Source organism: Ciona intestinalis, unplaced genomic scaffold (assembly GCF_000224145.3).
Source record: "Ciona intestinalis unplaced genomic scaffold, KH HT000054.2, whole genome shotgun sequence".
NCBI lineage: Eukaryota > Metazoa > Chordata > Ascidiacea > Phlebobranchia > Cionidae > Ciona > Ciona intestinalis.
The window spans coordinates 152593-164282 of record NW_004190376.2 but is presented as its reverse complement, the minus strand read 5'-3'; the positions used below and the strand labels follow the sequence as shown (position 1 = coordinate 164282).

The following is an 11690-nucleotide window of genomic DNA, read 5'->3' as shown; positions in this document are numbered from 1 at the left end:
AATATATAAACCACCTGCCATCGCCGACTCAGTGTATTCAATGGGCTATACGCTTGCTTGAACGCAGTACATTCTAGAGTTCTATACCCTAAACCGCCTGCCTGTTGGTTGGATGCTGCTACCGCTGTATCTGTACATCACGCTTAACGGTCATTACTCTTACCTGGTGGCAACTAATGAGTTATCCAAATAGTCTAAATGTTTGTTCACGTTTATCGTCACGTAGTCACGTTAATGCTTCTTAAAGCCCGAGGGTCCAGACGTTCGTGTGGGTGCGGTTTTCGACAATTTATGGGACATGGGACACCTTTAGCACATAATATCTAAATATCCTGATCGTTTTTAAAACAATTCACAACGGTCAATGGTAGTCGTGGGGATACAGTCCTTTGCTTACTACCAAATGAGACGAGAAAATAAAATAAATAGGTGTCCCATTTTCTCCCACCGTACTATATAAACCGTATCCTCCCATAAACCGTTGTGAATTGTTTAAAACACGATCAGGATATTTAGATGGTATATGAAAAAAGGTATCCCATTTATCCTATATTACTAAGTCATTGAATAGATACGAGTTTCTTGTGAATTCATTTCATCATAATAGCGATTGTTTGACTTATTTCGAAATACCTGCAATTTACAAGTTACGTTTATTATTATTATTAGCATGAAGTAACTTAAAGCGCGTTGAATATTAACTTATTGTTGAATAAGTTTATAAGTTCATACATGTAGACCTACGTTGCTATGTGTATATAGTAATGCGGGGTAAGATGGGATGCCGTTAGCACATTATATTTCCTGATCGTGTCGTGAAGGTGCGCTTTTATAATCCTGTGAATACTTTTTGATTTAATGGAACAAGAAAAGAGAAAAAATGTATTCTGTATTTACTTTCAAACCAGACGATTTTGAATTGTTAGTTTTGTCTCATTGCTGGTTCAGCAACTTGCTATTAATTATTAATATGTGATATTGATCCAACAACGCGTGTGCCTGTGCGACCGTTTTATACACCAACTAACTCTAGCAAGCAAAGTACCGTTTCATCAGTTAGTTTTCTTAAGGCCAGTTAAGTATTTCTGGTCGCCATGACGAAAATGTTGCTTGGGTATTGGGATCTTAGAGGGTTAGGCGAACCTATTCGTTTAATGTTGGAATACGCTGGGTTCGAATACGAAGATAAGAGATATCAGTTTATAAAGGAGAAGGAAGATTACAGTGACAGGAATTGGACCGAGCCCAAGTATTCGCTTGGCTTCGATTACCCCAATCTTCCCTATTTAATTGATGGAGACGTTAAAGTTACTGAGAGTTGGGCTATCATGAAATATCTGTCAAGAAAATTTGAAAAACTTGGCCCTGAAAACGAAGAAGAACGGATCAAGTGTGACGTCACAGAAGGCGTTGTTCAAGATGTTCGAAAGCAGTTTTACGACTTATGTTACTCAGCAACGTTTGTGACGTCGAAAGAAGAATTCCTGCAAGAAATCGCGCCAAAGTTGGAACAACTGCAACGGAGTTTGGAACATCATACTTGGCTGTGTGGTACAAATCTAAAATATGTGGATTTCGCATTCTTCGAATTCTTAGACCACCTTCGGGTCTGTCTACCTGGCAGTTTGGATAAGTATCCATTATTCGTCAAGAGTTTAAAGAGATTTGATTCCCTGGAAAAAATCGCTGCTTATAAAACGTCAGAAAAGTTTCAAAAATGTCCTGTGAATGGTCCAATGGCCCAAGCCGGTGGGCAAGCGTGATATTAACCATTTAATAAACAAACAAAACGTATTATTGTACAATAATAACTTATTTGTCTCTTCGATTACGGTAGCAAAGATTTAAAAATATTTTAAAGGCACATTAAACAGTAGGGATGACTTGATTGGAAACACAATTAATGACTAAATAAATATTTCATTTGCTTAGATTTAACAGTTCTAATACACCTAATCGTGATTTTACTACTTTAACTTCCATTTTAAGATGCGATTTTTCGACTTTTTTGAAAACGGGTCGTGACGTCACACACCGCCGACACGCTTTAGTGCGCTTTAGCGTTGCTGCTAAAATGCGCAGGAAACGCATTTATTTTTCGCACGGGACAAGTTATACTGCTCCGTTTAGGCCAGATTAGCCTTGGTATTCTTTCTGGTAAAGTATATTGGCTACTGGAGAAGTATTTAGGCTACATAAAGAGATAAATACGAATATAACTTATTTATTTACATTGTAGAGAAATCTACCTATGGTGTAATTAATGTAGGACAATACTTATTATGTATTAGATACTTCGTGAAATTTCACCTCTGCCTATACCCTACTATACAGTAGGATGGGGGAAGATGAGACACTTTTTAACTCTATTTTCTCGTCCCATTCTGTAGTAAACAAAGAACAATCAAAGAAATATGAAACTATGTTTTCAAGACTCTCATAGACCGTTGTTAATTGTTTAAAACACAATCAGGATATTTGGATTTTATGTGCTAAAGGTGTCCCATCTCCCCCCACCCTGCAATATGAATGATAAACCATCTCCAAGCTGAGAGTGAAGCATGTACACCAAGTTTCGCCAATAAAGGTTGTGCATGCCAAAACACAAGCATATGTGTCATTTCGAACGAAAGGTAAATATAAATATAGTTCTTGGTGGTATAGAAACACTGACATGTTTACAATTTAGGAATTCAAGTTGCACCCGATGCCGAAACAAACGAAGGATGTTCAGTAATGCATTTAATTCTCTGTTCCTGGTTTATTTCGAAAAACTGCATGATCTCATTACAACATTTGCTTTCACTCTCTGTAGCCATTAATCCGCATTTTCCACACTTGCACCTGAAAGACAGTCATAACAGTCATTTTTTTAATTCCGATTTTTCACGTGACTGCCGTTGTGCGTTTTTGCCCTCTGACCGTCTCTTCCTTACAGTGCCCTTATCACGTTAATATCGCCTTTTTCTCACCCTTTCCTGCTTTTCGCTTGTTGTAACTGTTGCGTTTCATTCCCTGATGAAGTCTCGCCGTATGGCAGACGAAACGTTGGAAATACACCACGTTTTTATACCAGATGAGCCACTGATATATTGTTAGTACTATGCCTGGTAGCAGAAGTAACAGACCTTTTTTTCAATATTTCGCACATAAAGAAATCTTACCAATCCATTGCTTCACATCGCCTAGAGTTTGCAACCACAGCTGATTCTTCTATATTTTCCTGCGCTGCTAACTCTTCCGAGGTTCATTCTGGATCAAATAAACAGCCTGCAGCAGGGCGCAAAAATGTTGATTGAAAAAGCTCATCATCAGAAAATAAAAAATCCGAATTTGAAAAACTTGTTGAATCACTATTGTTGCTTGTAGGTGTGTCAGACATCGCTTTACGGATACATTATGATTTAATATTAAACTGGAAGTAACTAAAATACGTTTTTAACATTCGCGGCATATCCTACACGCAAAAATCAAACTTTCCAATCAGGCAACTTGGTTAAGAACGCTGCAAGTTGGTAGTTGCTAATAGAGCAATTCTATCTTTACTACCTTAATCTTTTTTAAATAGTTCGGTATGCCGTATGCGAACGTCATTTTTATGATTTATCAATGAAAACACCGAAAGAAAATTTTAATTTAGGCAGGAGTTTGTCCATAACATTAAGCAGGGTCAGCTACATTTATAACGTTTACGGTTAACAAAGCAACGTATGTATGTAGTAGGGTGAAAAAAGATGGGACACTTTTTCAATTAATTTTCTCGTTAAAAGACCTTCAAAGAAATATAAAACCGTATCCTTACGACTTCCATAGACCGTTGTTAATAGTCTAAAACAAGATCAGGATAATCAGATAGTATGTGCCAAAGGTTTCCCGTCTTATTATCCATCCCTACATGTTACAAGTATAGACGACGTAAAGGTGTCTTTATTCTGCTTCTCCAATCCAAGCCGCCATTTTACCGTTGACTGGGAACTGGTGAAATCGGTCAGAGCATTTGTAACTTGCAATTTTCTCCAGAGCATTAAATCTTTCGAGGTAGTCCAGCAGGTTTGGGTGTTTGTCGAAACAACCGGGGAAGGTGAGGCGCATCTCGTCCAAGGTTTCACAGAATGCGAAATCAACATAGGTGATTTTAGGGCCAGCCAACCAACCAGATAGAACGATATTTTTTTCAAATAAATCCAACTTTGCAGGAAGGCCTTCAGTATATGCCCCCTTTAACTTTTCGAAATCAGCATTGTAGCAGAGATCTCTGTACGTCTTCCTGAAATCTGACACCACGCCCTCAGCGATGTTGCATTTTATCTGCTGCTCATCGTTGGCTGGCGCAAGGTGCTTATGCTTCATCGCTATGTATTTCAACACGGCCCAACTTTCTGACACTTTCACATCTCCATCAATAAGATACGGTACGTTGGGATATTCAAATCCCAATGTAAACTTAACGTCAAACCAAGCGCTCAAGTCCCATCCATCCCCTGCCTTACAATGGCCGTACCTCTTATCTTCATAAACTTCACCCACGTATTCAAGCATGAGACGAATCGGTTCACCAAGTCCACGGCACCCCCAATAACCGACAATCATTTTCGACATAATGGGCAAAGTTTGATAATATGCTACAGTCTAATCATAGTATACTAAAGTGACAAAACACGATCAGGATTTTTGGATATTATGTGCTAAAGGTGTCCCGTCTTCCCCCAACCTACTATATCCCTTATAATAGGATAGCGAAGATCAAACTTATTAAAACAACGAAGAGTATAGGATATGGTCCAATATATGCTACACATTTGATTATAAAATTCTCAAAGTAGAATATAAAGTTATACAGCGTAATTATGTTAAGGTTAAACGTCTGTCAACATCAACTTCAAATTATATTTGCGTCCCTTAGAATACAGGGAAGGCCAAATAACTAAAACAACGCGAAGAGAAGTAAATTAGCAACAAAACGACAGTCGTTAAAATAAGCTACTTGACAACCTAATTCTAATTTTTTCATGGCTAACAACTTGCTCACAACTTTAACGAAATGTGTGAACTGTATAGCAGTTCTCTGCAACCTTTTTTGGGTTGGTGAACCCCTAAAGTTGTTGCGACGAACTCATGCACCCCTGATTGCTTTAACGTAAAACTAATGACGTTTCGCAATTCCCTGTGATGCAAGATATAGAATTCATATAAAAAAACTGTAGAAAATGGCTAAATTTGTTAAAAATGTTCAAAACTCAGTATTATTGCTGAAAATTGTTGAAGTTTGTGATGCACCCTTGTATACACTTTTGTACTGGTGCACCCCTGGCATATTTTGGTGCACCCTAGGTTTAATATACTACAAAATCAAGAATAAAATTATACTCTACTTGCAGGCAACTTAAACGGAATATGAACACTTTTAAACAGTATAGCCAGGCTACCCTAACATCAACTACGTATCATGCCACGCCTGCAGAGTTAAAAGTAATCGCTCTTGCTGGCAGGTCAGTGCGAAACGGAAAGAAAGAAAAAGTCTGCACGAAAATCCTGAAAGTTTTCTTTCTCTTCTAAGTAACTAGAAGGTCGTCCTAAAATGCGCCTGCAACGTAAGGGCGCCTACGGTTGCAAGGGTAGACAGCAAGCGTAAGCACAAGGTCGTTTGCACGCTGCAGTGACATTTCCGCCAGAAGTCATGACGCGATACTACACGTATTGTGACAGCATCAAAACGTATAATTGAGTTTGTGACGCTTGTGTATGTCATTGGTCTACACTCTACAGTTACACTCTACACTCTAAAATGAATGAATTAATGTAACTTGCTATATCCTCGCGTGGCCGGAAAACGACATTCGTTATTACACGGGTGTTCATATACACTTCGTTCCAGCTTACGAGTTACCACGTATGCAACTTTGTGAGTAATTAGAAAGCAAGTTACACACATGCGGTAACTGGTGAAGTTTCATCAAACTTTACACATACGAAAAACTAGAAACAATATGCAACAGTCGTGAAGCTACGGTTATATAATCCTGTAAATATTCTTTATTGAAGACGAAATGGAACGAGAAAGGAAAATGTGTCCCACCTTACCCCACCCAACTATATGTTATATCAATACGTCGGCGTCTAACTTTTATTTGTTCATCACCACAAATATGCAGAAAAGCACAGGGTATTTTATAACGATGGAAAAAACTACTGCGCGAAAATTTATCATGATTTAACTCTAAGTGTATATTTGTCTTAAACCAGTTGTACGCCAAGTTAGATTTCTTTTTCGCCACCCCACGCCATTTTCCCATTCAACGGAAGCTTCTGAAAACGATTTGACTTTTTGTAAGATGCAATCTTCTCTAGTGACTCAAACTTCTCCAAATAACCAAGTATTATGGGATGCTTATCATAGCAACCTGGGTAGCAGAGCAGTGGTCTAGGATTTCACATAAAGCAAAATCGACGTAGATCGGTTTCGACGACACCAGCCAACCCGAAGAGCTCAAATTCTTTTCGAACATTTCCAGTTTTCCTGGTAAATCGCGAAGATAATTCGTTTTTAAAGACTCAAAATCTGGATTGTAGCACATTGAAGTAAAACCTTGACGAAAATCTTGAACAACACCCTCTGTGACGTCACACTTGATCCGTTCTTCTTCGTTTTCAGGACCAAGTTTTTCAAATTTTCTTGATAAATATTTCATGATTGCCCAACTCTCAGTAACTTTTACGTCTCCATCAATTAAATAGGGAAGATTGGGATAAGCAAGCCCTAAGCTAAATTTAACTGAGTGCCAGTCAGTTCTATCATAGCCATCGGCCAACTTATAATGCTGGTACTTCTTCTCTACATAGTCAGCACCAGCATGTTCCAGCATCAGACGAATTGGTTCCCCAAGACCGCGCAAGTCCCAATACCCGAGTAGGATTTTAGACATAGCGTTGTTACTAAATAAAATACCCAGGTATTCCTTTTGAAAAGAAAAACGTTATTTAATCGCACAAAAAACGACATATCCTGATCGTGATTAAACAATTAACAACGGTCGATGCGCAGAAATAAAAAAGAATAGAACGCGCATCTCTCATGTCGGTAAAGGAGAGAGCTGATACACTCTCTCTTTTTCGCGAGTCGTTCCCGTTTACTATTGTAGTCAATGGAAGCCGGGCGTTTTATGTAGTTTTTCCTCGTTTTTTGACTTAATTTACATTTATAAGGAAAAATAACTATTTCCAAGTATATATATATACTAACAAACCGTTTGTTTGAATGTTTTCAATTAAATTTATTAAATAATTAAATTTCCTAAACAACCGCTAAACTGTAAGCGTTAACCTCTTAAATAACTAACTGGCCTAATAAACTTGAATAGTTGGTGTGGTGTTTGAAATAAACAGCTAAAACCTCCTAAAATCACTGTGCGACTATCTTTTATAATGGAGGCCAAGCGAAATGGGGACGGAGTTGGCGGCCACGTGATTAGAAATAATAATATCACGGTTTTGGGCAGTTGCTCGTTCTACTCTTTTTTATTATTGTGGGTCGATGGGAGTCGTTATAGGGCACGATTTTATAATTCTTTGAATGTTCATTGTTTACTACCGAATGGGACGAGAAAATTGAAAGAATGAAAGAAAAGGTGTCCCATCTTCCCCACCCTACTATAGTACTGTGGGGTAAGATAGGATACCGTTAGAACATAAATCCCATATTTCCTGATCGCGCTTTAACAATAAACTACGCTCTTTTACAGTCGCGGGTCCACGAAAATATAATTCTGTAAATATTCTTTATTTTCTACTAAACGCAACGAGAAAAGAGAATAAAAACCTGTCCTATCTCACCTTACTTTACCATGTGACAAAGGTTCAAACGTAATTTATCTAAAATCTTCATAAAAACACGATAAAATGTTGGTTATTTATAAACCATAGCCCAAGCACAATACAACGCAGAGGTTAAACGCTACAACTTATAAGCTAGTGCACAACATGGCTTATATCTAATGTTTGCTACAGATATATATGCTCACCAAACAAGAGCAAAACAAAGGTTACATTGCTTTAGCTTGACTAAGCAAACACTTATTTCAAGCAGAGCCGGTATATACACGAACTCTGATTTCAAGTAGTTATATACGAGCATTTAAACGGCAGTGATTGGTAGAATGGGCGAGGCCAATACCATACAACGCTGCACTTGTGTATTCGTGTCTTATCCTCTTATTATAGTGGTAGGTTATTATTTTCTTTTGTAGATTATAATTACCACTGCAATATATAGTAGGGTGGAGGAAGATGGGACACCTTTTCATTCTATTTTTTCGTCCCATTTGGTAGTGAACAAAGAACATTTAAAGAATTAGAAAACCGTATCCTCACGACTCCCATAGACCGCTGTTCACTGTTTAAAACACGATTAGGTGTGCTAAAGGTGTCCCGTCTTCCTTCACCCTATTATATGACCACATGATGTTTTGTATAATGCGGTAAGCCCAATGTGGTACACTCCTTACATCAAAATTATACCTTGCAGGATTTGCAGCAGAACTTAACTTGTCTCTTTGTTTACAGTAGCGAATTTCAAGTGTAATGCCACAGTCGTTATAACACGGGTGTTCTGTTTCATACACCTCGTTCCCGATTACAAGTTACCACGTATGTAACTTATTTATCCTCGCGTTGCCGGACTACGACAATTACTATAACACGGGTGTTCATACACCTATTGCCCGCTTACAAGTTACCACGTATGTAACTTGCGGGTAATTATTTTTTCTTATGTGTATTTGTTGTCCAAGAACTCACACACTCGTGTAGATGTGTTTACAGCTTAGGTATTTATAAACCACTGGCAGTTTGGAATTTTATGTTTAATTGCAATTGATGCAAATGAAATTCTATACAAAGCAAGCTTATGAACTTCAATCAGGAACTGCAACACTTTAAAACAAAATGATTGAATAATTAGAGCAACAAATGATGGATTATGAAATAATAATTGAATGGCTGATACAGCAATACTGTGATACGAACAGCAGAAAAAACGAAATCAGTTAAGTAGTTATATTGATATAGGGCCATAGGCAGATACACAAGAGTGGTATTTTTTTAATAGAAAGGTTAAAGCAGAAAAATCAACTAATTTGCCAAGTGATAATTTAATTTGAAAGAAAGTTTTAATTCCATGCAAAACTTTTTTTGCAAAATCGGCAGACAGCATAATTTGCCAAGGCAGCTTTATCAACCTAAAAACTACTAACACAATATATGGTAAGGCCCATACTGCAACACCATGGGAGATGCGGTAATTAGTCAACTCTGGCTTAAACTGTAAGTCCAAAGGAAAGCATGAGGCAGCAAACTAATGAAGATCATGTAGGCAGGAACTGTTTTTAAAATGCACATGGTTGGATAATACTAAGCAGTGAAAAACAAACAAAATACTAAGATTTTATTCTACATAGGATGGGGAACTAGGACTACAGCATGACACCCAAGATTTAGGCAAGAGTTGACCCATCACCCTGACACCTAAAGGGTGCTACATTGTAAAGTACAACTAAAGGTAAATATATTTATCTTAATGTGAGTAGATAGCTTGGATATACATTAGGGTCGCTGAAAGAAACAAAAATGGTCGGATTAGTGGTTGAATTCACAGCGCTGTCATATCTTCTGTTGTTTCCATCTCTGCCAGGCTTCACATCAGGTACTATCATACTGTGGCGACCTTGGCAATAATCCCCTGTGATAACGCTTGCAAGAAACATGCACGATGATGCATAATCCATGGAGTAAGATGAATTGACAGCGAAATAAGAACCTTTTCCATACAGTGTAGCTGCAGAGAAAAGGTTGAGTGAGTGTAGAGTGTAACTTACTTTATCCTCGCGTGGCCGGAAAAAGACAGTCGTTATAACATGGGTGTGCACCTCGCGCCAGCTTACGAGTTACCAAGTATGTTACTTTGTGGGTAATTATTTTTTTTTTTTTTAGATTTTTTTCATTTTTATGTATGGCTGATAATTTGGACAACCCATTAGTGACCACTGGGTTGGAGCAATTGTCGTTAAGTGTCTTGCCCAAGGACACATACGCCCACAATGGTAACCATTACCTCTGGGTTAGAGGCAGGCGCGCTAACCACTACGCCACGGCGCCGGATGAGGTTAAGAATTATATCAATGTAAATTCTATATGGGTGAGGTCCTAAAGTGAGGCAGCATGGGATATAGGCCAGAGTTGGCTTATTATATAGAGCAGCATTTCTGAAAGTGGGGTAAATTTATCCCTGGGGGTAAATTTCACTTATTTAGAGGCTAAATGAGGTACCAATCAAAATCCACATCAGTTGACGGGGCAGATAAATTGTGCCAAGTGAAGTACTTTACAAGACATTGAACAACTCGTTGCGAAAAAGCTAGCGCATCCGTCGCATTAAATATAACTGATGTAATTAGTTGTTTTTGCTTTTTAATAAATGACCGCCATATTACATATTGGGGGTAAATCTGATAAGCATCTTTATTAAAAGGGTAATGCATACAAAAAAGTTTAAGTACCACTGATCCAGGGTGTTACTGCATGGACCTCAGCAGATACGGAAGTCTGTAATTTCCCTGAAGGTAGGTAGGGGACATAAACTCATACCATTATTCAATAAAGTTCAATTTCTTTTTAATGAATAAACCTAATGTTTTAAAAACTGTCATTTTGGTGTGGATTCTCTTCTCTTCTTTGTTTTAATAATTTGATCTTTGCTATTGTTTTTGAAGAAATAAATAAAAGTTATGTCATGTTATATCCAGTTACTTGCCGTCAAACTTGTTGCTAGTGACACAGTCGTTAGCGCGCATGCCACTAGCGCAGAGAACACATGATCACACTATCGTTTTCGAAGAAAACAATCAGATTATTTTATGTTATATGCATACTGCATAGTTGTTGGGGTAATGCACCAACTCTGACCTAAATCCTAGAACCCATGGATTGCCACGCTGCGGGGCCTCAACCATATAGAATACAATATATGCACACTGCCTTTACCATTTTTCCCAGCAAAGCTTCTGTTAAAACCATCTGTACATATCGTGTCTGCATCGTTCTGTGAAGTCCCATGGAAGAGTTCTCTCTCAACAGGATGTGAAGACACCATATGTTCTTTAACATCCTTCTTTCTCAAGTTATATTGTTTGTACAATGAAGGGTTTTGAATGCGTTCAATCTGAATATAATTGATGATTGAAAAAGTTCTAGAGCATGTTTTTCATTCATTTATTTTCTTTTAATGGGGCAACAGCACAAGTTTTATCATGAATGTTTTGTTTTATACACCTAATGCCCGCTTACAAGTTACCACCTATGTAACTTTGTGGGTGTTTATTTACCAGGCATAATGTAAATAATTTTTCAACGACTCTGGTGTATTTAAAACTTTTTTTTCATACCAGATACTAGATAGCATTTAAAGGATTATAATTATATATTTATTTTGAATGAATGAATGAATGTAACTTACTTTATCCTCGCGTGGCCGGAAAACGACAGTCGTTATCCCACGGGTTTAACACCTCGTGCCAGCTTATGAGTTACCATGTATGTTACTTTGTGGGTCATTAATTTTTGGAGAGATTTTTTCATTTTTTTTATGTATGGCTGATAATTTGGACAACCCATTAGTGACCACTGGGTTGGAGCAATTG

The 11690-nt window shown here is 37.8% G+C and overlaps 2 protein-coding genes, 1 long non-coding RNA gene and 3 pseudogenes across 6 annotated transcripts in view; 2 read left to right on the top strand and 4 right to left on the bottom strand.

The window, feature by feature from the left end:
- Window positions 1–983: 983 nt before the first annotated feature.
- Window positions 984–1815, top strand: LOC100187317 (annotated as a pseudogene). The gene has a single exon (XR_001975118.2). The product of XR_001975118.2 is annotated as a glutathione S-transferase Mu 3 pseudogene (transcript).
- Window positions 1816–2467: 652 nt separating this feature from the next.
- Window positions 2468–2892, top strand: LOC108950207. The gene is made up of 2 exons (XR_001975120.2): window positions 2468–2633; window positions 2690–2892. It is a non-coding gene; the product is annotated as an uncharacterized LOC108950207 (long non-coding RNA).
- Window positions 2893–3385: 493 nt separating this feature from the next.
- On the bottom strand, window positions 3386–5032 carry LOC108950206 (annotated as a pseudogene). Its single transcript, XR_003396661.1, has one exon. The product of XR_003396661.1 is annotated as a glutathione S-transferase Mu 1 pseudogene (transcript).
- A 1080-nt stretch (window positions 5033–6112) lies between these two features.
- Window positions 6113–6989, bottom strand: LOC100179432 (annotated as a pseudogene). Its single transcript, XR_001975119.2, has one exon. The product of XR_001975119.2 is annotated as a glutathione S-transferase Mu 1 pseudogene (transcript).
- A 1851-nt stretch (window positions 6990–8840) lies between these two features.
- LOC113474945 (poly [ADP-ribose] polymerase 12-like) lies at window positions 8841–11303 on the bottom strand. Its single transcript, XM_026838100.1, has 2 exons — window positions 11035–11303; window positions 8841–9829 (listed from the first exon to the last, which is right to left on the bottom strand). The coding sequence occupies exons 1-2, from the start codon at window positions 11141–11143 to the stop codon at window positions 9564–9566; spliced, it is 375 nt and encodes a 124-aa protein (XP_026693901.1). The 5' UTR covers window positions 11144–11303; the 3' UTR covers window positions 8841–9563.
- LOC100182562 overlaps window positions 11167–11690 on the bottom strand; it is a 19998-nt gene continuing 19474 nt past the window's right edge. Inside the window, exon 31 of the mRNA XM_026838095.1 lies at window positions 11167–11212. Within this exon, the coding sequence (XP_026693896.1) occupies window positions 11167–11212 (46 nt within the window). The remainder of the gene's footprint in view (window positions 11213–11690) is intronic.

What these genes read in the sequence shown, in the direction of transcription:
- LOC113474945 (XM_026838100.1), bottom strand. Translation starts at nt 11,143, where the DNA reads ATGGTGTCTTCACATCCTGTTGAGAGAGAACTCTTCCATGGGACTTCA. An exon ending in AAGCTTTGCTGGGAAAAATG is followed by an intron (nt 9,830 to 11,034) that starts GTAAAGGCAGTG and finishes TTTTCTCTGCAG; the next exon opens with CTACACTGTATGGAAAAGGT.